Source organism: Formica exsecta, unplaced genomic scaffold (genome assembly GCF_003651465.1).
Source record: "Formica exsecta isolate Colony F162 unplaced genomic scaffold, ASM365146v1 scaffold233, whole genome shotgun sequence".
NCBI classification, from domain to species: Eukaryota; Metazoa; Arthropoda; class Insecta; order Hymenoptera; family Formicidae; genus Formica; species Formica exsecta.
The window spans coordinates 1,352,300-1,376,824 of NW_021849616.1; the positions used below are offsets into that span (position 1 = coordinate 1,352,300).

General features: G+C 33.5%; 6 protein-coding genes across 8 annotated transcripts in view; 4 read left to right on the forward strand and 2 right to left on the reverse strand.

The window, feature by feature from the left end:
* The first annotated feature begins 349 nt into the window (after window positions 1-349).
* LOC115235753 (non-specific lipid-transfer protein) lies at window positions 350-3,592 on the forward strand. The gene is made up of 3 exons (XM_029807710.1): window positions 350-1,190; window positions 1,270-1,645; window positions 1,730-3,592. Exons 1-3 carry the CDS (start codon window positions 761-763, stop codon window positions 2,544-2,546), a joined length of 1,623 nt encoding a protein of 540 aa, XP_029663570.1. The 5' UTR covers window positions 350-760; the 3' UTR covers window positions 2,547-3,592.
* A 716-nt stretch (window positions 3,593-4,308) lies between these two features.
* On the forward strand, window positions 4,309-14,042 carry LOC115235750 (COP1-interactive protein 1). 3 transcript variants are annotated; one of them, XM_029807702.1, is made up of 22 exons: window positions 4,310-5,383; window positions 6,617-6,761; window positions 6,839-6,922; window positions 7,087-7,244; window positions 7,357-7,445; window positions 7,653-7,739; window positions 8,310-8,475; window positions 8,619-8,844; window positions 9,958-10,111; window positions 10,287-10,416; window positions 10,497-10,724; window positions 10,790-10,963; window positions 11,125-11,285; window positions 11,429-11,711; window positions 11,814-11,928; window positions 12,034-12,148; window positions 12,240-12,362; window positions 12,506-12,856; window positions 13,037-13,207; window positions 13,285-13,440; window positions 13,527-13,634; window positions 13,757-14,042. In XM_029807702.1, exons 2-22 carry the CDS (start codon window positions 6,664-6,666, stop codon window positions 14,039-14,041), a joined length of 3,462 nt encoding a protein of 1,153 aa, XP_029663562.1. In that variant the 5' UTR covers window positions 4,310-5,383; window positions 6,617-6,663; the 3' UTR covers window position 14,042. The 3 variants fall into 3 exon arrangements, with proteins under 3 accessions (XP_029663564.1, XP_029663562.1, XP_029663563.1); XM_029807703.1 differs by having other exon boundaries at window positions 6,663-6,761; XM_029807704.1 differs by lacking the exon at window positions 7,653-7,739 and having other exon boundaries at window positions 4,309-5,383.
* Window positions 14,043-14,140: 98 nt separating this feature from the next.
* LOC115235754 lies at window positions 14,141-16,497 on the forward strand. The gene is made up of 7 exons (XM_029807711.1): window positions 14,141-14,278; window positions 14,372-14,480; window positions 14,775-14,884; window positions 15,004-15,145; window positions 15,229-15,332; window positions 15,431-15,660; window positions 15,902-16,497. The coding sequence occupies exons 1-6, from the start codon at window positions 14,196-14,198 to the stop codon at window positions 15,492-15,494; spliced, it is 612 nt and encodes a 203-aa protein (XP_029663571.1). The 5' UTR covers window positions 14,141-14,195; the 3' UTR covers window positions 15,495-15,660; window positions 15,902-16,497.
* On the reverse strand, window positions 15,798-18,367 carry LOC115235732 (G patch domain-containing protein 1-like). The gene is made up of 3 exons (XM_029807679.1): window positions 18,353-18,367; window positions 16,247-18,270; window positions 15,798-16,142 (listed from the first exon to the last, which is right to left on the reverse strand). The coding sequence occupies exons 1-2, from the start codon at window positions 18,365-18,367 to the stop codon at window positions 16,489-16,491; spliced, it is 1,797 nt and encodes a 598-aa protein (XP_029663539.1). The 3' UTR covers window positions 15,798-16,142; window positions 16,247-16,488.
* On the reverse strand, window positions 15,798-21,854 carry LOC115235751 (G patch domain-containing protein 1 homolog). Its single transcript, XM_029807706.1, has 4 exons — window positions 21,568-21,854; window positions 21,106-21,484; window positions 18,249-20,919; window positions 15,798-16,190 (listed from the first exon to the last, which is right to left on the reverse strand). Exons 1-3 carry the CDS (start codon window positions 21,629-21,631, stop codon window positions 18,537-18,539), a joined length of 2,826 nt encoding a protein of 941 aa, XP_029663566.1. The 5' UTR covers window positions 21,632-21,854; the 3' UTR covers window positions 15,798-16,190; window positions 18,249-18,536.
* A 217-nt stretch (window positions 21,855-22,071) lies between these two features.
* The window catches only part of LOC115235752 (ubiquinone biosynthesis protein COQ9, mitochondrial-like), a 6,864-nt gene continuing 4,410 nt past the window's right edge, over window positions 22,072-24,525 (forward strand). The window contains exon 1 of the mRNA XM_029807708.1: window positions 22,072-22,312. Within this exon, the coding sequence (XP_029663568.1) occupies window positions 22,258-22,312 (55 nt within the window). The 5' untranslated portion in view covers window positions 22,072-22,257. The remainder of the gene's footprint in view (window positions 22,313-24,525) is intronic.

Here is a 24,525-nt window from a genome sequence, read left to right on the forward strand (position 1 = left end):
GGAAGGAAGTAAGAAAGAAAATCATAGCTGCCTCTCTCTTGTGAGTTACTTTGCTCAAAAGTGCGCATGCGCGGCCATGTGTGTGTCACAAAAGTATGTATACTTGAGACACGATGCTTATATGTGTAGTTACTCACAAGAGAGAGGCAACTACGATTTCTTTCTCACTTCCTTCGACACTTTTCAGCCTGCTATTCCCCTTCCATTTATATATGTTCTAAGGATAAGATACTCGCATTAGGCCATTTTTAGACAGCGTTATCAGAGAGCTGTGATTGGCACATAGTAGCGCTTCGTGCGGTATACTGGTATAAGTATTTTTCTCGGAGAAAAATACGATCGTCCGATCTCCGATCTAGTCTATCATTTGAGCGTAGATCGCACCGAAGCGAATGTGATTGTCACCCATAAGTCCATAGACTGGTCATCACTTATCATAACCGAGAAATAGCTTCGTCATTATAATATCGCAATCTTTTTATCATAATACAATAAAGGATTAAAGATTAAAGTCCAAGAGACGTGTTTGTTCCGAAGATCAGCAAATTGCCGTCAGTTTTGCAGCTGCTACGTCTGCGTGCATCGTCACTTTTTTTTTTATTTTTCCGTTCTTTCGCAATTTAGCGATTTCTCCGCGATCTGAAACGCAAAAGAAAGTCGCATAGCATTTTTATATGCGTTTGCTCTTACTCGATAGAAATTCCCCGTGTGGTATTCCTCATATTCCTCGTGTTTTTCTGGATCGGAAGAAATAGTCAAGATGGTCCATAAACCGAAGGTATACGTGATCGGTGTCGGGATGACCAAATTTGAGAAACCCGGCCGGAGAGAGAATTTCGATTATCCGCAAATGACGAAGGAGGCTGTGACCAAAGCCTTACAGGACGCGCATGTAACTTACAACAGTGTCCGAGCCGTCTGCGTTGGATACGTCTACGGCGACTCCACTTGCGGTCAAAGGGCCATTTACGAGGTCGGGCTCAGCGGATGTCCCATTTACAATGTCAACAACAATTGCTCCACCGGCTCCACAGCCCTTTATCTCGGTAAACAGATTGTCGAAACCGGCAATGCCGATTGTGTCCTGGCACTTGGATTTGAGAAGATGGAACGTGGGTCACTAATGTCAAAATATTCAGATCGTACGAATCCCATGGATAAACATGTTGAACTAATGGCAGACATTGCAGGTAAGTTATAGACTTCTAAAATATAAGGTAGAATAATATTTGATACATGATGACTTACATATTTCATGTTTGATTGTAGGTATTTCTGAAGGTCCCATTACTGCTCAACTGTTTGGTAATGCTGGAATTGAACATATGAAAAAATATGGCACAAAGTTCGAACATTTTGCAAAGATTGCATATAAAAATCACTTGCATTCTATAAACAATCCCTATTCACAATTTCAAGAAAAGTATACTTTGGAGCAAATAATGAATTCTCCAAAAGTATTTGGACCATTAACAAAACTCCAGTGTTGTCCTACTTCTGACGGTGCAGCAGCTGTTGTTCTGGCTAATGAGGAGTTTGTTCGAAAGCATCGTCTAGAGTCGCAAGCTGTTGAAATTGTGGCTATGGAAATGTCCACTGATCAGTCTTCGACATTTACCACTCGCTCGTGCATGAATATTGTCGGGTACAAAAAATAGAAACCATTTTACTTTAACGAAAACACTTGGATATTTACGAAAAAATAATTTGCTATTATAATACTTTGCAGATATGACATGACGAGAAACGCAGCCGAGAAGGTCTTCACATCGACTAGTTACAAACCGAACGACGTGGATGTAATAGAACTACACGATTGCTTCTCCATAAACGAATTAATCACTTATGAAGCTTTGGGATTGTGTCCTGCCGGGCACGGTGGCAAGATGGTAGACTCTGGAAACAACACTTACGGCGGCAAGTACGTCGTGAATCCTAGCGGTGGTTTAATCTCGAAGGGGCATCCACTGGGCGCTACGGGATTAGCGCAATGCGCCGAGCTTTGCTGGCAACTTCGGGGCGAGGCCGGCAAGAGGCAGGTGCAGGGCGCGAAATTGGCGCTGCAACATAACATAGGTTTAGGTGGTGCGGTCGTCGTAGCTCTTTATCGCTTAGGTTTCCCGAAACAAGCGGTGATTAGAAAACACGTGAATCTCGCCGCCGATCCAAACATGTTCCAAGCAAACGTGCTGTTCAAAACGCTGGCGATCGCAATGGAAGAGGACGAGGATGATCTAATCGCTAAAGTGCGCGGCATCTACGGATTTAAAGTTATAAACGGCCCCGGTGGCGCCGAAGGATATTGGGTCGTGGACGCTAAAACAGGTAAAGGAAAAGTCGAGTATAATAGCAAAATCAAACCCGACGTCACTTTTACGATTAGCGACACCGACATTGTCGATTTTATCTCTGGAAAATTGAATCCACAAAAAGCCTTCTTCCAAGGAAAAGTTAAGATTCAAGGAAACTTGGGACTCGCTATGAAATTGCCTGATCTGCAGAAACGTGCCGCTAAGAAAATTGAATTGCTTCGCTCAAGATTGTAAGATATATGAAGTGCGAAATTTGCTATATAATAGGGCGCATATAATCGTGATGCACAAAACATATCTCTTTCTCGCGCGTTTTATCTTTGCCAAATAGATTTGGTTATCAAAATGGGAAGTTTTTAATCGAGAGTTTCATACTTACAATATGTAATCACATGGAATGTAATTATATGACCTAAATTCTCGATAAAGTTTTAATCGGAATAAACAGATACAGACAATCTTTTGTACATATTGACAGATACAGAAAGAGTTATTTTTATGATATATTAATAGTGAACTTGTTTCATATTACATGCTCGTGTATATGATATTTGCATGTAATAGTTTTAATACAATATATATACAAATATACAATCTCTGGAATATAAATAATCAAGACATATAAGTATATACAGAAGTTCTCTCTTCAATTCAACGTATTTTTATCTTGTAACATATTTTTAAAATGTATCTTGAGCACATATAAAATCAAGATAATAATATAATATTGTGCAAATTAATAATAAACTTTCGAGAATCGCTCAAACAATTAATTTTTACAGATACGAAGATTGTATATATGAAGAGAGAGAGAAAAAGTAACTTATAAATTTTGAATTGAGATCAATTAGATACAAAGACCTTGCATCTAAGTACCGATTAACCAATATAAGTGTATATGTACTATTGATTGTATAAATTATTTTTTATATTTTATTTTTCAGCTCAATTATTTTTGAATTAGCTATATATTGTTGCGAGAAGTATAATATAATTGCATCGTCATTCCTTAAGATTATATGCAGTTATTTGCTCTATTATGAATGGAGTTATATAAATACATCATAAACAATATAAATGAATTAGATTTGTGCTTATCATTTGTTATTCTAGATAAGATAACTTTTTGAAGAATCTTTTGTGAAAAGTAAGATCTTTTTTCTTGGATATGAAGTTGAGCTTCATTTGTTTCTGTTAAATAGACAATGAGTCTAATCATATATATATTGAAAATTTGTAGAGCTTTTGGCAAGGTACACTTTTACAATACATGTAAAAGATATTATATATATTTTTTAATAATTTAATGTATATAAATCAAATATTCTTTTATAATTGACGATTTATGTTAAAATAGTTATTTCTCAAATTTACATTTTATCGGAAAATTTAACTTTTTATTTAGCATTCCATAATCATTAAGAATTCATATTTTTTAATACAACTATAGAGTAGCATGGAATATTTTTATAGATAAAGGTAATACATCTTTATATGGGAAAAGAATAAAAAACAGATATGAGCTTAATAAATATTGTGAAGAGAAATTTAGTTTTACATTTCTCTTACATATCTGAAATATATGTATACATATACGAAAATATAAAATCGAGCGCGGATAAAAACATTTTTTATTAAAATCTTCGAGTTATTCTCTGGAAAAAAATAAATTTCAATAATATACAATAAATTCTCATTGTATTAAAGTGGTCAGGGATAAATGACATGATATATATGAAATATTAAGACATTTTATTCATTCGATATATTAATCACTTTTATCATAAGGTGTTATAATAAATATATTGATATGTATTATATACTATGTTTATACTTTTTTGTACAATGACTGGTGAAATGTTTCAAAATATTAATAAAAGTTGACAAAAATAAATAGTTTTTTAATTCTTTTCTATCTTTTATATGTATATATATATATATTTTTTTTTTTTTTCGCCATATTTTTTATTGTGAACATGCATTTTGTGAATATTTAGTTTAGCTTGAAAATAACAATTTTTAATATAGTTTATGTTAATATAATTATTTATTTATTATAATCATTCATGCAGTGATCGTGCAATACTATTTTCTTTCCTCTTATCATAATACCAAAAATTCTTTTGACTCTATATGAAAATCTTATTTAAGTTCGAAGATTAAAATAGGCAAATATTAAAATAATAACACGGCACATATCTATTATCGAAAGCTATTTATAATAAATTTATTAATATCTACAGATATATGCAAATGCATAGAATTGATCAGCTAATTAATTACTCCGGAATGCTTGAGGTACAAAATCTCGAAAGAAAGATCTACTATGTATGTGTGTGTTATATTAAAATGTGTGCATCGTTAAAATATATACAATAATATAATAGATTTTTCTAGATAGATAGATAAAACGAAAAATCTTCCAAATTGGACAATTTTCCAAATTCCATCGTGGAATATATCACTTTCTTACGTACGATCAAAAAATGAAAATTTAAATTCTGCTAATCTTCAAGTTCACTCACGGCGTGTTGCTTTTGCTCGCGCAATTAAGGTGAAAAATTGAATAGAGAGAATTTCGTTTCGCAGATACGCGTGCGTATATAAACGTATACATATACGCGCGTGCATAGTTTTGAATGTATTTCGCCGCTTCCTTATATTTATAGCTAGAGATAAATATACATTTTGGCGTAGGTCCAAAATATACCCGCACACAGTTAGTTCGGCTACGGATAAACCCCGTAATAGCGGAGCTGTGTCAGTGCTATTAGTGATGTACGCGGCATTGGAATCTTACGTAGACGCGTAAAAAAAAGAAGAGATGCGTAAGATCCGCGTGTAGAAACGAATTTTCTCTTTCTCAGGAGGAACGAGATTGCGAGAGACTATTTTAAACGATGCGAGTGTTGCCCGATTACGCAAATACGATGAGATTATCGTGTTCATTCAGAATGAAACAAACCCTGACAACGAACCCCCATTTCTGACCGACCGATTGGCATAGCTTAGGATAAATTTCATTCACGTCGGATCCGCTATATTCGTGCATTAATATCGGTATCGATCCAGTAAGTAGCAGCATTGTACAATCGATTCTAATAGATTGCGTAAGAGATATATAGACTACTGATAGATCGCGATCGTACAACGCGATGTTTTCTTTATGATGTCTTTTTTATCTTTCTTCTATCTTAGTAGATAAGAAATCGAAAAAAAAGAGGAAAAACGGCATTGAATTTTCATAAATAAATCGCCGATATTATCGCGATCGTACAACGCGGTGTTTTCTTTATAATGTCTTTTTTATCTTTCTTCTCTATCTTAGTAGATAAGAAATCGAAAAAAAAAAGAGGAAAAACGGCATTGAATTTTCATAAATAAATCGCCGATATGCATGGTTTCCAGGTGCTTTTTATATGTATGTATGCATGGCAAAAAATATGTAAAGATGATAGTACAGTCCGGCAAAGAATTCGCTAATTAAAATCATTTTGTTATTAGCAATTTTCCGTACCAATATTTTTTTTTTATTTCTCGGCAATACGTATAATATTATATTTTTCGAAACTATAATTTATAAAATAGAAATTTAAAACAATGTAAATTTAATAACTCTAGATTTTTCAGATGTGTTATAGATGAAAAAATGATCTTTGAATTATATATATTTTTTCATTTTTACATTGATGGATATTAATGATGCGTAACAATGTAATTCTTGCTTTGGGTTTTTTTTTTCAATTCACTAATAATTTTAGATAGATGCCTATGTAAACATAAATTAAGAATAAGAAAATAAGAATTAAAAGATGATTAAAATTCGCAAATGTATCAAAAATCCTTGCTCTTTCTTTTCTGATGAGATATCTCGCAGCGTATCAACTGTATTTATATTTTTCTCACACGCGTTGCAGTTTTTTTTTTCTTTTTGCTCTTCTCTGATTGCATTTGCGTAAACAATGTTATTAAATCAATCATGTAATGCAATTAAGAGATAAATGTACACAAGAAAATAGAAAAATATGCATTATTAATAAAAGTACTTTAAGAAATTAAAATATCATTTTACTTTTTTTTTTATTTTTTCACGCTTTTTTATAAATTTTTTTGCATTTAAATAATATTAATGATAGATAAGATAAATAGAAATATGTTAGCTGTACCGAGGAAACTTTAAGACGTAAAAATATTTCTCTTACGTTAGATTAATTATAGAGATAATTAAACGTTCTTTTTATTTGCTCTTATCTTTCTTTTTTACTCGAAAACATAAATATACAATCGTTTAATTTTAAATGCAGATGGTATAAAAATGTACAACTGAAAAAAAACAACATTTGTACACAGAATGCACTCTATGTATTCGTCTAAGAAAGGCGATCCTCTTTGCCCTTTGGGTTTTCATCCGCAAGTACGGTGGCCAACGCGTTGCAAACGGTGTTTCAGGTATTAATTTTTGAAAGCGAAAACTTTAGATAATAAAAAACGCGTATCTCGAATTATATGTTTGAATTGATCTTCAGAGACTATAAAGAGCATGGCGGAAGAAGAAACAGTCTCGGAGATATCACGTCTTCTTCGCCTAGTCTTTCTTTGGATTCATCGCGGTAGGTTCTGTTATCATAGATTGAATAAAATACTTATTGTTACATAACGCGCATTTATTGTCAGCGTGTTTCTCGAAATTTGACTAATATCTTATAATACGTTTTAAAAGTTTAAATCATATATTTTAAATTATATTAACTCTTATCACGAATAAATGTTAAAGCGGTCCCGAGAGCAAAAGGACGTGGTCTTCCGCTACGAATTTGGCGAAAGATGAAACAAAGAACAATTATTCGCAATCAGCAGCGACAACTGGATGGACATCCTTAATGGATCTTTCTGCCATAGATAAGGATGCCCAAAATGCTTCCAAATTAGAAAGTAATCAAAACGAAAAATATGGATAATAATATATTTAATTAATTAATTAGAAAATTAATAATTAAAAAAATCCAATTTTTTATTTATGTCAATTTAAACTCTATTGTTACAGATGTTAGAAAACCAGCAAAGCTTCAAATAAAGAATGTTATAAGCAACACCAATGGAGGCACTTCGAATGATGTAGAATTTATAATTCAGGTATCTCTTCGTTATTTAAATTACTAGTGCATGGAATGCTTTTTGTTGTCGCAATAAAACACACGCACGCTTGTAAACTTTTTCTTTATATGAAAATGTCTTATACCGACTTAATTATACAGCAAACGGTAGTATAGTGACATTCAATGATAAAAGTGAGCAAATATAAAATTCCATTTTGCGCTCTCATTTATCACACTACTTTAGGTAAGGAAATCACGGCCAGCACCGCCAAAACAGGTGGTTGAGGATGGCTTGGATAATGACATGGTAAAAGGAGAGGAGTCCGAGAAGGTGAGACAACCATCGCTCTGGTTACTTTGACGTACACGAATTATCTTGCAATTAATAATAATTATAATACATGTCGTCCATCGTGTATCATTGTATGCACTTGTATATACACCAGCTTCATAATGTTTTCATTTATGAAGCACATGCGATACCATCAAAAACTTTTACTAAATGCACTAGTTCATTTAAATGTTGATTAACTTATCCAGATATTAACTCTCTATACAATCAGAAGTTACGTTTCTGTATATAATATAAAATAAGTTTAAAAAAAGATTTCAAAATCCCTCTATATACAGATATTTATATTAAATATATACATATTTTTAATCTTCTCTTAAATCTGACTCGTTTATATGATAGAAAAGAAATCTTCGCATATATAAGAATGCACCGATAAAAACGTATTGAATTACTGTAGTACAAACCCACCGTTATATATATACCGTCACGTTTTATATAACGCATATGGATTATATTTATAAAAGTCAGAACCGAGAGGATTAAACACAATTAAGTACGTAAATAACATAATTCCGATTAATTATTGGCTATGCTTACCCCTCGCAGAATGAGATAGAGAAATTAAAGTCCCAATTAAATGATATGAGAGCGAGATGCGAGAAGGCGGAAAAAGAAAAGAGCGAGATATTGATGCGTCGATTGTCGACTATGGAGACGATGTCGAACAAAACATCGACGAGCGAAGTGGCGAAACTACAAAAGAAAAATGAAGGTATTAGTTTCTCAATTTTGCAAAAAGTGCATTAAATAGAAAAATTCTTTTTCTCTACATTAAAAATAATATTCTTTATTTCGCTTATCGTGCTTGAAAAATTTGTTTAAATTTAATCATCATATATCATATTCGTGTTTTAGCACTTGTACAAGAGAAAAATGCATTATTGACAAAGATAAAAAATTTGGAGAAAGAAACAATTAGTAGACCGTACAGGGGTGAAAGGGACAAAACGCATGACGAATTACATTCGAAACTTAAGGCGGCGGAAAATCTTTGTGAAAGTTTAATGGACGAAAACGAGGATATGAAAAAAGAAATTAGACAATTAGAAGAAGAGATTTATGAGTTGCAGGATAATTTTAGGTATTACATTCTGTTGCGTTATAAAAAATACCATTAAGTATCCTACTATTCCGCTTTGTGATGTATTATGCATGTTATCTGTTGTACTTTTCAGAGAATTACAATCTATATTATTTTACATTTAATAACATTATTTCATCCATTTTTATATATCACTTTATTAAAAACATTCATTATATATATGTTGCTTTATGATATGTGTAAGATAAATCAATTTAATAAAAATACTATAGCTTTATAGTTTTGTTTTAAAATTATCGTCTATAACAATGGCAATCTTTAATATTACAGAATTTACATAGGTGACTAATATGTTGACGATGTTTTACTTGAACCATTACTAATTATGAAGTACGACTCGTTATTGTTTCTGTATGTAATGAATGATTCTGTTAACTGACGTTCTTTAACATTGTTTCTTATATGTTTATCAAAAGATCGGTATCTCTGTTCCTTTTGGTAAAGGTTATTGCTGTATATCATTTTTTGCAAAAAGATTTTTAATGTTCAAAATCTTTATTCACACGAACATTTTTATACACAGGACAATGCAAAATAATATTTCGTATACAAAATTGAACTGTGTTTCATGTAAAAATTTGAAAATTTATATATGTCGGCAATGAAATGTGCCTCGAACAAAAAGATCAAAATCTTTTGCAAAATGAGCTATATGGATTGTTGCAGGACGACGATTTGGACAGATTTGCGACGTATGTGATCCTAACACGATGACACCCTCGTATTTCGTCAAATACGGAACCGTGGGGTATCCTTCTTTGGTAATCGAGCTTATGTAAAATTAATAAATTTTTTATTATTTTTTGCTTTTTGTGGGATCACATTTACTTTTTGCAAACGGGACTCAAAAAATGTATAAACGAAGAGACAATGAGAGAATTACATTAAAATTTCACAAGCTTTTTTTGGATTTTTAAACAGCTCTATGTGAAATGTCATACTTTTTTTTCTTTCGTAAATTTTGTATCACATTTTTTCATACGCGTTTGTAAGGAACAGAGATACTTAAATACGACAAAATTCCAATGGTTACACTGCACATATCGCAGTGCAATATATGTTATTTATACGAATATAATTTTCATACATAAGGGATGAACAAGCAGACGAGTATACCCGTTTGCGAAAAAGTTTGGAGCAGTCAAACAAAAATTGCCGAATATTATCGTTCAAACTGAGGAAAGTAGAACGCAAAACTGAAGAATTAGAAAATGAACGATCCACACTAGAGAAAAAATATGATGAGGTAAATATAATATTAAAAAACTAAAAAAAATATTATTAAACTAATATTAAAAGAATAACAAATATATATAAAATAATTTTGTTTTTTGTATTCTATACATAATTATATTCACTAGAGATTGATTGTAAATCTATATTGTAAAATCTTTCTATCTTATCTCTTATCCTTATCTTAGATGAAGAAAACAGAAGAAATTCTGCAAAAAGTAAGTAACGCATTCCAGGAGAGAACGCAAAAGAAAGCAACAGACTCCACAACAAAAATGCAACTCAAAAAGATGGTTGATGAAATGGAGAAGGAAATGGGTTTGTTGCACTTTTATAAATTTTGCTAAAATCAAACACATTTCATATTAATATTCCGAACAATTACCAACACTCTTTAGAAGACATGCTGAATCTCTTCTCCAACATTAAAAACGGACACAATGTGGATATACCGGATGTGAAGCCGAAAGATAATAATTTAAAGTACGATAAACTTCTAAAGGAATATGAACTGCTTAAAGAAAAACTCGAGTCTGCTATGAAAGAATTGGCCAGTGAAAAGGAAAAGAAAAAAGTTCAATCAAATGTTAAAGTAGAAGATACTAAAAATTTGGATTTACAAAATGGTAAATCAATCAATTTAGAATTATACAGATGATTAAACGCATCTAATATCTAAATTCTATTACAGTGAAAAAAAAGTTAGACGAAACAACTACTTTACGAGAAGTTGAAAGAAAAGCATGGGACAAAGAGAAACTGGCGCTTTTGGAAGAGAAAGAAAAGTTGAAATCGAAACTCTTGTCGCTATCAGCTGAGAAATTAAAAATTTATAATGAGGTTGTACAACTAAAAAAAGACTTCGGTAAAACTTACATTATATTTGTGATCTAATTATAAAATTGCGGTTTCTTCAATAAATATTCAATATTTTTATTTATGCACTATATATACGTTTATGTATACATATATGCATATATGTATATGTGAATATAAATTGTACATAACACAATTTTTTTACTATAGAAACTGCTAAGTCATCGGAGAAAAATAGTACAAAGATGGAAGAAATAATAAATGATTTAAAAGAAAAACTATCACAAGAGCAAGAAAAGTGTAAACGATTACAGAATGATTTGTCATCGTATAACGAAAAAGAATCGAAAATGTCGCAATCTATAACATCTGTAAGTATATTTTTTTTTATTTTGATGTCTAATCTAATATTTTTTTATAGTATATTAAAAATTTTTAATTATGATCCTATATATAATATATTCTCTCAGATATATCTGACACAATCGTGTTTTATTTTTTTCGGTAAAAATAGATGGAACAGACAAAAACTAAACTCGATGCTGAGGTGAAACGTTTGAAGAAAGAATTAGAGAATTCAAAATCTACCACATCAACAAAAATCACAGATCTAAGTGCAGAAATTGCGAAGCTTAAACAAGAAAGTGAAAAATTAACATCACAACTTGACAATGAGAAAGAAGCGAAAGAAACCGAAATAACGGCACTCAAGAAAAAAATAGCTTCCTTAGAAAAAGCCGGGCAAAATACGAAGCGCATGAATGAGATGAAACAGACTTACAATGAGAAAATTTTAAGTACAGTATCAAAAAATATTATATTAAATATTTTATTCTGAATTTTATCTCTTTACTTTTAAATTTGTCCTCTAAATTTATTACATGCGATAAAATTTTCAGATCTCGAGAATGACATTAAAAAACAACAACAAGATCAAGAGACTCTAACTAACAAATATCAAGAGCTTATGAACTCAAAGCTACAACTTGAAAGAGAAAATGAATCTTTGAATAGGTAAACAGCAATTCGACACTAACTATGTGAGGAGTAAGAATTCACTGTCAACAATAGTCAATGCTTCGTGTAACTTTCTTTATTTAATCTTACGTTTTATTATAGCAAATGTTCGGAGTATAAAAATGATTTAAAAAGTATTCAAACAGAACTTGATGAGTTACGTAACTCGATGAAAACGAGAGAAAACGAGTGGCGATTAGAGAAATCTGCTCTAGAGGTATATAAGCTTTATTATTGTTTAAATGTTATGGTATACATTATTACAAATCTCATTCAAAACTCTCATTTTTTTTGGTTCATAATTTTAGAGCCAAATCCGTGAGAATCAGTTACCGAATAAAATTATTGTGGTAGAATTAAATGATGAAATTAATACATTAAAGAAAGAAAATGCCACTTTATTGGAACGATTGGAAGATGTAAGGAAAATGGTAAGTACGTATTATATCTAATTTCCCGTCACCTCGAAAATACATGGAATCTCATCATTCCACATATCTTCTTGCTTTTATATATTGTTTCTTTCTCTTATATTTATTTTATAAATATAAATTTCTATTATTTTAATTTGTAGAATGACGACTTATCTGCAAAATTGAAAGATTATGAAGCAGTATCAAAAATTCATCAAGTATTGACACCCGATACTACAGCATTAGAATCCGAAATTCGAAAATTAAAGAATGCTTTGACAAATATGGAGAAAGCCAAGAAGGCGGACTTGGCGCAATGTAAAATGCGCTACGAGCATAGGATTACGGCGATCAACGATGAGATACAGGCAATCCAAAATCAATTATCACGATACAAACGCGAACGTGATACTTACAAACACATGTTGGAAGGTGCGCAGAAAACTATAGGCGACCTAAAGTCCACGAGACAAGGCAGACTATCCAATGCATCCTCTGGAAAGTCGGACGAGGTAAGCAGCTAATGATGCAATTTAACATCAAGATACTTTTTTGTGTATCTTATGTTAACATTTTTTAATATTGACAATTCTTTTCGCGTAAAATTATTTTTCTATATTAACATAACATCAACTATATATTTATGAAATATTATGTTATATATATATATATAAATTTTTCTGTTCTTTAAGGATGAAGAATCATCTAGAGCTAATGTGTTAGTGCTAGAAAAACAAATCAGTTGCATGGAAGATGAACTTTCTGAAACAAGATTGGAAGCTTCCAGGTTAAAGGCTGAATTGGTTTCGGAAAAATCTGCTAGTCACGTTAAAGTCTCCGAATTGCAATCCCGAATTAATGAGGTAATTAAGAAATAAATAAATGTAAATAATACATTTGCAAATCTGCTTATATTCATATTCATTTCTTGCAATTGCAGTTGGAGGAGGAGCGATTGCTTACAAGCGGACGTTCGAAAATTCCAGGATTGAAAGTGCGAATGGAGTTAGCTTGGCAGAAAGAGAGAGAAGAACATCAAAGATTGCTACAGGAAACGGCAACGCTAGCGCGAGATTTGCGGCAAACATTGTTTGAAGTAATGATTAGCACAATTTAATGCATAAATCAGATAACATAGTCAATTCGCAGATTTTTTACACATCTACAAATGCTAATTTACAGATAGAGAGAGAACGTAGTAAAGAGCGACTTGAAAATAAAAGGAGACAAGATCAATTAAAGAAAGTATTCGACGAAGAAAAGGAAGAGAATAAGAAAAAATTATTAGAGGTATAATTTAGATACTCTATTACTGACTTAAACATTTGAAAGTATACTTTTAAAATATAATTATTAAAAAATAGAGACAATAATTCTTATTTTCTTAATCGTGACTGCAATGATCGATCTAGCTGCAATGCGATCTACTTGAGCTGAGGGACGCGCATGCGAAATTAAGAACGAGTAATGAGAAGATGAGACGCGAGAAAGAGCGGCACGAAAAGGAGAGACAGGAACTCAAAGAAGTGATATTAAACAAATGTAAATTGGAGCAAACTGAGCTGCGCAACATCAATACTCTTATGCAACGAGTTCAGGATTTACTACAATTGTTTCCTGAATTAAATACTAATATAACAGAAAATGGAACGCCCGATACATATACACCAACTCCGCCGAGACGATTAAAGGCATAAATATGAACATTCGTATAATTAATTAAATAATATTAAAATTATGATATTAAATTAAAATAATTATATTAAATTAAATTATACACAAACATTTGCAGTTGGAACATCAATACTCGGAGAAAGAACAGAAAAATTAGAGTACACTATTAAAAAATTAATGGGCGTAGCAAAGGAACTTAAAGAATCGAAGAAAATGACAGATGAAACGAATGCAATGCGATTGAAAAAAATGGGAAAGAGGTGAGCTTTGTAGTTGTTTATATATTCGATCATATATCTCTCTTGCAAATTTTCAAGAATACAAAAAAATATTATATTTTTGCTGATCTTTAGATCAACGTCAGTAGAGAGTGATCCAGGAAAAGGAATGGTATTGAATCGTACTAAACCACGTTTAAAGAGAAAGAGTCTCTCCTTGGAACAAACATCTGGGCGTCAGGAGGTGAGTACAAATTGTTTCATATACAGAAAAATCTTTCATGAAATATGAGAAATATCTAATTCTTTTGTATGAAATAAATGCGTCGCATACAAATATAATTTTTTATATCTTTATTAGTTGTGTAATTTTTTATAACTATACTGAGAAAAATTTCGATTCTAAATACAATTCTATGTCTAAATAAATTTATGTATATGCAGCATCCATTATAAAATTATAATTCAAAATATGATAATTTATTATTGAAATCTCTTCTTGATAATAATTACTCACTTTTGCATCCAAAAAATTTAGTCTCCAGCTATTTGGGGCACCGATAGCAACTTGTCGAGCATGCAATCGTTGGAGGGATCGGAAATTGATTCTCGCGGAGCTAGTTTACAGAGAGATTCCAGCGTAGACAGGTATACCGAATATTACACATATTATATATTTATATTACATACTTTTCGGCTCATACTCGTAACATTGATAAAATAGCAAATACTTTTAAATAAAGTTTGCTATTGTTACTATTGTTTAGCCGTCTTTCCGGAGGATCGACAAAGAGCGAAATGTTAGACCGGGACAAAAAATATGGTAAAGGGATAATACGAAAATTAACACATAAGTTAACTAAATCGTCTAGTGTAGATGACCCGAACATGACCGACTACTCGCTCCAGGCAAGAAAAGATTTAAATATTTGAAACTATTTTTTTTTATTCATATAAAACATAATTTATTAAAATAATCGAATACTTGACAGACATCTGGTTCTGAAACCAGCATCAATGAAAGCAGTAAGATGGAAAAGAAAAATTTAAAGAAAAAGTTAACAGCTATGTTCAAAAGAGGTTCAAGAAGCAGCAGGTATGTAAAAAAAGAATTGAGTTATTGTTTAATAAATGTGTTAAAATTATACAAATTTATTAAAAAGTGAAGATAATCATGTTGCAATGCCTTTTCAGTGTAGACAAAAAAACTGGTAATTCCAGTAGACCTGCTTCTAGGAATTCCATGACATCAGATTAATAATCTCGTATGTGCAATTTTACTAAAGGATTTAATACTTTATCTAAACATCATGATTATTGTTTCCCGAAAATATAGTATTATATTCGAAAATATAATAAAAAGGCAGACTGCTCAAATTCGTATTTAGATACTGTATACTCAGAGAGAGTATAGTCGGTATCAGGTATGCATAAAATTACGTACGCTTAAGGTACATATCTACATACGATGAATATCAGATGGTATATGTAAAGAGTCTACGTTTAAGTTTTTGCAAAGAATAGAAAAATACATATATACATGTATAATATTCTTGCATATCGAGAACACAATAGATTTATTTAATCCTTGTCATCTATGTCGTCTTAATATCCAGTATAAGTAGTCTCTATTTAATTCATTCACTTTATGTAATTTTTTCACAGAAAAGCACGCAAATCGAAAACGATCCGTGCATGATCATAAGTGAGTGTAAAACATATGTACATATCCTTATACACGTGTATAATACGCAATCATTTGGAAAATATAATATATAAAGTTACCTGGGGCTGTATCTAGAAGTTATTGATTTATTTTAAAGCCATTTGCACCAGAAAGTTTTCACTACCAGTCTTTATAACCAAAACGAACAGCTAACATTGCATTTCGCGCAACCAGCAGCATCTATGGACAAAGTGTCTTCATTTATATAAATTCAACATATAATAAAACCTTTGTTATCTTCTGTATTTCAAAAAGATTATCTAATAATTTTAAATCTTACTTACATAAGACATTCAAATATAGAACTCAAGTCAAATATTATATATTCTCAGTCTATATTACAGATGTGCCTACCATATATATAGAAAAATAAGTGCATATGTGTTTAATGAAATTCACTATAAAATAATACGGTTTTAGTGGAGCGTGAGTTTTAGAAGCTCGGACGTCTTTATGTACAATTATTTTAACATGTAAATCGTTTCACAATATGAAGCTTGGAATTAGGGATAAAAATAAACAGAAATTAATGTTTCGAACGTTTCTCTTTCTTAGATTTTTTCTTGTGCTTGGGGCTCTTATGATCTTTATGTTTATGCTTCTTCTTTTCTTTCTTTAATTTTTTCGCCTTGTCCCGTTCTACCCATTTCCCGCCGGGTATCGAATCCGCAGTTTTTGATACCACGACACTGCGAAATACTGGCTTTAGCGATTGGTCCGTGCTGCCGGCCTCTGTTGTCGCAATACTTTCCTGCTTTAACAACCTTTGTGGCAGAATCGGACCGTACATATCTGGTGGTATCGCGGCCTCCGCAGCATCGATTACATCATTACAATCCGCGAGATTGTTTCGCATTTCATCAGACGTTGGTAAACTGGTTTCCGAAATCTTGGAAGCTGTACTTTCGTCATTAACCTGTTTTGGATGCACCACCAAGCTATCAAGATCCAATTTTGCGAAGATACCGCGCGGCGGCGACATATTTCTTTGGGTGTTTATTTCTTTCGGATCTTTCCCGATTAAGATCGACTTGACCATTTCGTTGTCAACATTTTCTTCCGATTCGCTGTCCTCGGAATCTTCGCTGCTGCTAAGGAAAATTGCCTTAAACAAATCCTTCTTCTCATTTGATTGATCTTTAACTGCAGTTTCCGATCCGATTTCTTGCTTATTTCCTACTTCTTGGATTGTTTTATCCTTTAAATTATCGCTCACGTCTTGTTTAACATTTTCCGATGCTGTGGAAAGAATACCCTTGCCAAAAACTTTCTCGTAGGAAGCTTCGAAGATTTTAAATTTCTCGGAAACGGACTCTGAAGATTGGTAATCATTCGACGAAATATTATCAGTATCGGAAATTGCTTTGTTTGCATTCTCTTTTGTTTTCTTTGACAGTAGAGACGCTTCTTCCACTTGTATTCGCTGTTGTTCCGTAGCTTTCGTGAACTTGGATGAATTACACCAATCTAAGGAATCAAAAACGGAGAATCTCGCCGATTTTCGATCCGTCGCGACCGGAGCGCAACCGACTTTCGGTTCGGGAATATTGAATCTCTTACAAACAATACTCGCGGGCTTCCATTCGCTTCGCTCTCGCGTAAGTTTGCCAAACATTTTCAGTCTTATTGCTTCCTTTATATCCTTCTCCGGATCCGTCTCGTCCATCTTGTGATCAGCATCAGCGCTATGTATAAACTTATCCACCATATAATTATTCGACTGCTCCAGCTTCGCCGCTTGTTCGAATTCCGTACGTTCTTGTTCTCTCTCCCAATCGGTCATGGAAAGTGGTTGAATAGTCTCGAGTTTATTCCTTTCATCGTTTTTAGAGAAAATAAGATATTGCTCGAATCGTCTCTGTTTGTCTGGATCGGACGAGAACAATTTTGCGCTTCTTTCGTTTTTACTCGAGGAGTCACGTTCCGTCGACGTTTCCGCGCTCGAACGTATGGATGCAGAAGCAGTTTCTTTGAAATCTTCTAATGTTTTCAAGCTACCCGTGTCATCTTGGAGACCTATAACACCACCTTTGACAAAGTTTTTGGCATTTAATTTATCTAGCCATGAGTTGCCTGTCGTTGTCTGTTGATTCTCCAATTTCCTTCTTTCCTCCGTTTGCTGTTTGCCATGTAAATTTAAAGTATTCGAAATGATATTCGAGGCAACAGATATGTTTGATGATGGCTTCTTTGAACGTTCATTGGGATCTTCTAAAATCCGTGCCCTATCTACAGCGTTCAATGGCTCTCTGCGTTTGCCATTTTCCACCGGAATTGCAATCGGACCTTTGTTATCTTCTGTAATTATCTAATAATTTTAAATCTTACTTACATAAGACATTCAAATATAGAACTCAAGTCAAATATTATATATTCTCAGTCTATATTACAGATGTGCCTACCATATATATAGAAAAATAAGTGCATATGTGTTTAATGAAATTCACTATAAAATAATACGGTTTTAGTGGAGCGTGAGTTTTAGAAGCTCGGACGTCTTTATGTACAATTATTTTAACATGTAAATCGTTTCACAATATGAAGCTTGGAATTAGGGATAAAAATAAACAGAAATTAATGTTTCGAACGTTTCTCTTTCTTAGATTTTTTCTTGTGCTTGGGGCTCTTATGATCTTTATGTTTATGCTTCTTCTTTTCTTTCTTTAATTTTTTCGCCTTGTCCCGTTCTACCCATTTCCCGCCGGGTATCGAATCCGCAGTTTTTGATACCACGACACTGCGAAATACTGGCTTTAGCGATTGGTCCGTGCTGCCGGCCTCTGTTGTCGCAATACTTTCCTGCTTTAACAACCTTTGTGGCAGAATCGGACCGTACATATCTGGTGGTATCGCGGCCTCCGCAGCATCGATTACATCATTACAATCCGCGAGATTGTTTCGCATTTCATCAGACGTTGGTAAACTGGTTTCCGAAATCTTGGAAGCTGTACTTTCGTCATTAACCTGTTTTGGATGCACCACCAAGCTATCAAGATCCAATTTTGCGAAGATACCGCGCGGCGGCGACATATTTCTTTGGGTGTTTATTTCTTTCGGATCTTTCCCGATTAAGATCGACTTGACCATTTCGTTGTCAACATTTTCTTCCGATTCGCTGTCCTCGGAATCTTCGCTGCTGCTAAGGAAAATTGCCTTAAACAAATCCTTCTTCTCATTTGATTGATCTTTAACTGCAGTTTCCGATCCGATTTCTTGCTTATTTCCTACTTCTTGGATTGTTTTATCCTTTAAATTATCGCTCACGTCTTGTTTAACATTTTCCGATGCTGTGGAAAGAATACCCTTGCCAAAAACTTTCTCGTAGGAAGCTTCGAAGATTTTAAATTTCTCGGAAACGGACTCTGAAGATTGGTAATCATTCGACGAAATATTATCAGTATCGGAAATTGCTTTGTTTGCATTCTCTTTTGTTTTCTTTGACAGTAGAGACGCTTCTTCCACTTGTATTCGCTGTTGTTCCGTAGCTTTCGTGAACTTGGATGAATTACACCAATCTAAGGAATCAAAAACGGAGAATCTCGCCGATTTTCGATCCGTCGCGACCGGAGCGCAACCGACTTTCGGTTCGGGAATATTGAATCTCTTACAAACAATACTCGCGGGCTTCCATTCGCTTCGCTCTCGCGTAAGTTTGCCAAACATTTTCAGTCTTATTGCTTCCTTTATATCCTTCTCCGGATCCGTCTCGTCCATCTTGTGATCAGCATCAGCGCTATGTATAAACTTATCCACCATATAATTATTCGACTGCTCCAGCTTCGCCGCTTGTTCGAATTCCGTACGTTCTTGTTCTCTCTCCCAATCGGTCATGGAAAGTGGTTGAATAGTCTCGAGTTTATTCCTTTCATCGTTTTTAGAGAAAATAAGATATTGCTCGAATCGTCTCTGTTTGTCTGGATCGGACGAGAACAATTTTGCGCTTCTTTCGTTTTTACTCGAGGAGTCACGTTCCGTCGACGTTTCCGCGCTCGAACGTATGGATGCAGAAGCAGTTTCTTTGAAATCTTCTAATGTTTTCAAGCTACCCGTGTCATCTTGGAGACCTATAACACCACCTTTGACAAAGTTTTTGGCATTTAATTTATCTAGCCATGAGTTGCCTGTCGTTGTCTGTTGATTCTCCAATTTCCTTCTTTCCTCCGTTTGCTGTTTGCCATGTAAATTTAAAGTATTCGAAATGATATTCGAGGCAACAGATATGTTTGATGATGGCTTCTTTGAACGTTCATTGGGATCTTCTAAAATCCGTGCCCTATCTACAGCGTTCAATGGCTCTCTGCGTTTGCCATTTTCCACCGGAATTGCAATCGGCGGATAGAATCTGCTTTTCCTAACAGCGTGCACCGGCACGAAATTCTTTGGCAATTCTGGCGGTTTGAAGATTTTCTTGCTCGCTAATCTTTCCTTCGCGCGAACGAAACCGTCCAAGCGATCGGTTTGCGAGCTAGTCGGAGCGTCCTGCGACCATCTTGTCTTCGTCTTACGCTCGGGGTCCAGGGCAAAGTCGTAACGCGACATATCTTCTCTTTCGTATATATCTTCGTCATCGGCTTCGAACGCACCAACCCCAAATGCTTGGCCATGAATCGATAATTTCTTATTTTTATCTTGAACACAAAACGCTGGAGTATCGAATAGATTGATATGACCGGAAAGAATTTTCCGTCTGTCTAGACCCGAATAGCCGATGCCAAAATAATTGTCCTTTGGCTTACACCTGAATGGCTCATAATCATCAGGTGCGAAAGTAATATTAGTAGAATTATCATCCGAATCCTCTGAATTGCTTCCTGCCATTTCAGGATTTTCCTGTATTAATTTTAACTTTTCATTACGTTGCTTTATCTTTTGCTTTTCTTTCTTTGTGAGTCTAGAACCTACACCCTGACCAGGTTTCCAGCCCATCTTCTTGAGCAGGACAATACCTATTGTTTCTCTGCAATTACAAGCAATACCAAAGATTAATATAGCTTTGACTCTCTAAATGTATGAATATATATAAATAAAAATTAAATATATTGATAAATAGTCGGTGTACTATTAATTCTCCGTCAATTAAAAATGACAAATAATTACTTAACAATAGCAGAGATCACCATTATTAGTTTTTGCAAATACTAACTTGACAGGTTTTAAAAGTTCCTTTAAGACAGGAGCACCAGGGATAGGTCCGTTATTGTCTTGACTTATCCTCTCTCTCTTCTTTCCCTTCTGTCCATGATCGGCATAATCGCTAGTAGCTTGTATTCCTTTAGGAGCAATTCCGAAAAGACTCGTATCCTCTTCATCCATAAAATCTTCTGGTCGTTGAATAACGTTGTCCGCTTTACTACTTCTTGAAGACTTGAAGTGCTGCGGTCTCCAGCCATCGCGAGTACCGACAGTATTGAAGTATCCCGCTGAAAAACCACCCGTAAACGCTCCATGAAATCTGCGTCTACCTTGGGCATCGTAAGCGTATTGATCTTCGATTGTAACAGGCTTTTTTCGTGGAATATTTTCTGTAAAAGAGAAAAATACGAGATGATAAATCTATCAGACAATATAAACTTACATAAAATTAATCTACACGTCACATACAAACCTTCATCCAAAGGTTCGAGAGAAACACCAAACGTCACGTAATTTTCCTCCTCCGAGTCATTCATTTTAAAATAAATTTAATTCTCGGATTGTATTTTTTCTATTTGGTGTAATTAAACATTACAATAATATCACGCATTTCAAATTACATTTGATGTCGGACACAGCAGCATCTAAATCTGAGGTTAAAAGACAAATAATACAATTCCACTGTACAATTCGCAAATATACAAAAAACCTAGCAGACGGTTCCGATAATACGACATTAGTGTGCATTCATTCATCGCAATAGTAAGCTACAACCAATCAACGATGCACTATACATGAAAGAGTTCGAGAGAATAAACCTTTAGATTTTTCACCTCAGTTTTTATCTTTCCAACAATATTCACCGCGCATTAATGAATAATGAATTATGTAATGTATTTCTTCATTATCATCAAAATATGCGTCATCCTCATTCCAAATTCCAAATTCTAATATATCTAATATATTATATATATCTATGCGATAACCTAATTCTCACTTATAGTGCATTTCGAAAATTGTGGCAATCTTAGTACGTTACACGGAGTGTGAAACCACTACGCGAAATTCAAACACGCTACGGAGACAATAATAATATGAACGCACGCGGTTCATTTAATTATTCAGTAATTAATAACATTTAATATCTAATTCAACTGGCGATATGGCGATGCTTAATTCTTTTCGTTCGGCGCGAAGCAGATTTCCATTAGCCGATGGTAAGCGAATTCTAGCGACTTGTTCATAGTATGTTGAAATAATTTTTTCTGTGTTAGCTGCTCTGCTATCGATTTTTGTTCTTTTTGCTTCTTCCTTTGCATTTATTTATTTTCTTTTTACAAAAAAATTTTCAGTTGCTGTCACAATTACTCGTCGGTTGCAATCGCATCGCTAAATTCTACTCGTAAATATTCTTTTATATCGAGAATAAAAAGATAGCAACTGAAGCTTTCTTTCTCTCTCTCTCTCTCTCTCTCTCTTGCATCAGCTGTGCAATGAGAATATATACATACCCTGATCTTGTGCAGGGACTTGTAACCTCACAAAAACAGTTTTGCAAGCCACGTGGTATTTTGTCGTGTCCAGTGTTTCCAGAGTGTCCAGAGGATGAAGAGAGAAGAAATATACATCTACTTCATCTATTTAATCGCTAAGAAACAAAAACATAGTTAATAATTAATCGAAAGAAGAAAGCAATATATTTGAAAATATAAAATATATACGCACATATACAGAGAAAAATATTTTTTGGAAAACAATTTTGCCTGTGTGCAATATTTGTACGTGTTTTCTTGCCGGCTATCTATGTTTTAAAAATATATTTCGTAATCGGAAAAATGTCGCAAATATTCATCAAGCGCTTCACCGATTTTCTGGAGGATCATAAGCCTAAGGAAGCTCTGAAACTTTTTATGACGGAGGACAATGAAGTAATCGAGGACTCTGTAAGCGAGATTGTGTCTGTCACCGCTACTTATCTTACGGAATTTTACTCGCAATCCAGACAAGAACTATTTGAATGCTGCAAGAATGTCTTAAACATCATAGCAGAGAGGTGTAATCCTATGGAAACTGTACTGGAGTTCCTAGAACAAATAGAATGTTCGGATAACGATATTAAATTCTGTACCATCTTGGAACCACTAGGTATATGTATGATGAAAATGCAGGACAAGAGCAAGGCTATTGAGTGGTGTATCAATACCATCAAGTCATACATCGAGGATTTAGCATCATTGCACGATGCTGATAGCAATAGAATTGTGAATGTATATAAAGACATCATATCTTTCTTGGAACCATTGGTGCAAGAAGCAGTGAAGATCAACTCTAAACTCGAGGAGGGATCACTGTTTGGGGATTATCTTTTGAGCTTTCTCATTTCACTGTGCGAGAAGCCTTTCTACTACTGGAACAAAAACATTGTTGAAGAAGCGACATATAAAGAATTCTCAGAGAAAATAATAACACTGTCATTTTATCTGACTGAAGATATATTATATTTTTTGAACATTGTTAGCAAACGTCGTAGAAATATCATCCGCAACAAAGTGCAAGATGGACATTTATACACTGAAAGTTATAAACGTAGTATGCTTTTCGAATCAAGTGATAACGTATCGAATTTGGCCTATGCTAACTTTTATTGTTACATATTTACCAACAAAGACTATTGGAAAAAAGCACCACAAATTTATAGTCCTTATTACATTCTTGAAACATGCGCATATTTTTTTGAAATTTTGCTTTGCAAAGAGGAAGACATAATAATCTCGAATGGATTAATTTTCATGGAAACTGTTATAAACCGCATCTCACCTCGGTCTATAGATTCTAAAGTGTTGGGACTAAAAATATATTCAGATTTATTTAAGCCAATTATTAAAGTAATGATTTATTGTAATGAAGATACAGAACGAAAAAAAGCATTACACATTTTTCAAAAGTATATCGAGATATTCAATATGGAAGCTAGATATTCTGTTATTTTATATTTGTACGAAATTAGTGATCATTCTGGTTTATTGAGCTTGATCATTAATATATTTAAATCTTCTATCATTGATTGTCTTAACTCGACTCCACGAAATCCCCAGTTTCTAGGAAAGAATTTGGAGTTGATATTGAAAAAGATTTGTAATTTGCCATACAGAAGTTCGACGGATTTAGTGGAGATATCGGACGAAGTTATTACTGCACTGAACTTACTGAGATTCTTGTTTATCAGAGATAAACACAATGAAACGGGTATTTGGAGTATTACAAATGTGCTAAAAAATGATTATTTGAATCCCTTGAGAGAGGGAATAGATTTATGTAGAGTGCATTGGAAAGTGAAGATAAAAGACTTGGAGCAACAAAAAAAGGATTATAATAAAATACACAATTATAATGAGATGAAGAAGGCCCACGCGGAAGTCACGTTGACCAT

Coding starts and splice junctions, on each gene's coding strand:
- LOC115235753 (XM_029807710.1), top strand. CDS start 761: ATGGTCCATAAACCGAAGGTATACGTGATCGGTGTCGGGATGACCAAA. Junction 1,191..1,269: donor ACTAATGGCAGACATTGCAG/GTAAGTTATAGA, acceptor GTTTGATTGTAG/GTATTTCTGAAGGTCCCATT. Junction 1,646..1,729: donor TCGTGCATGAATATTGTCGG/GTACAAAAAATA, acceptor AATACTTTGCAG/ATATGACATGACGAGAAACG.
- LOC115235750 (XM_029807702.1), top strand. CDS start 6,664: ATGCACTCTATGTATTCGTCTAAGAAAGGCGATCCTCTTTGCCCTTTG. Junction 6,923..7,086: donor CTTTCTTTGGATTCATCGCG/GTAGGTTCTGTT, acceptor TAAATGTTAAAG/CGGTCCCGAGAGCAAAAGGA. Junction 12,149..12,239: donor TAGAGAAATCTGCTCTAGAG/GTATATAAGCTT, acceptor TCATAATTTTAG/AGCCAAATCCGTGAGAATCA.
- LOC115235754 (XM_029807711.1), top strand. CDS start 14,196: ATGGGCGTAGCAAAGGAACTTAAAGAATCGAAGAAAATGACAGATGAA. Junction 14,481..14,774: donor AAACATCTGGGCGTCAGGAG/GTGAGTACAAAT, acceptor CAAAAAATTTAG/TCTCCAGCTATTTGGGGCAC. Junction 15,333..15,430: donor AGAGGTTCAAGAAGCAGCAG/GTATGTAAAAAA, acceptor ATGCCTTTTCAG/TGTAGACAAAAAAACTGGTA.
- LOC115235751 (XM_029807706.1), bottom strand. CDS start 21,631: ATGAATGACTCGGAGGAGGAAAATTACGTGACGTTTGGTGTTTCTCTC. Junction 21,485..21,567: donor TCTCGAACCTTTGGATGAAG/GTTTGTATGTGA, acceptor TCTCTTTTACAG/AAAATATTCCACGAAAAAAG. Junction 20,920..21,105: donor GAACTTTTAAAACCTGTCAA/GTTAGTATTTGC, acceptor TTGTAATTGCAG/AGAAACAATAGGTATTGTCC.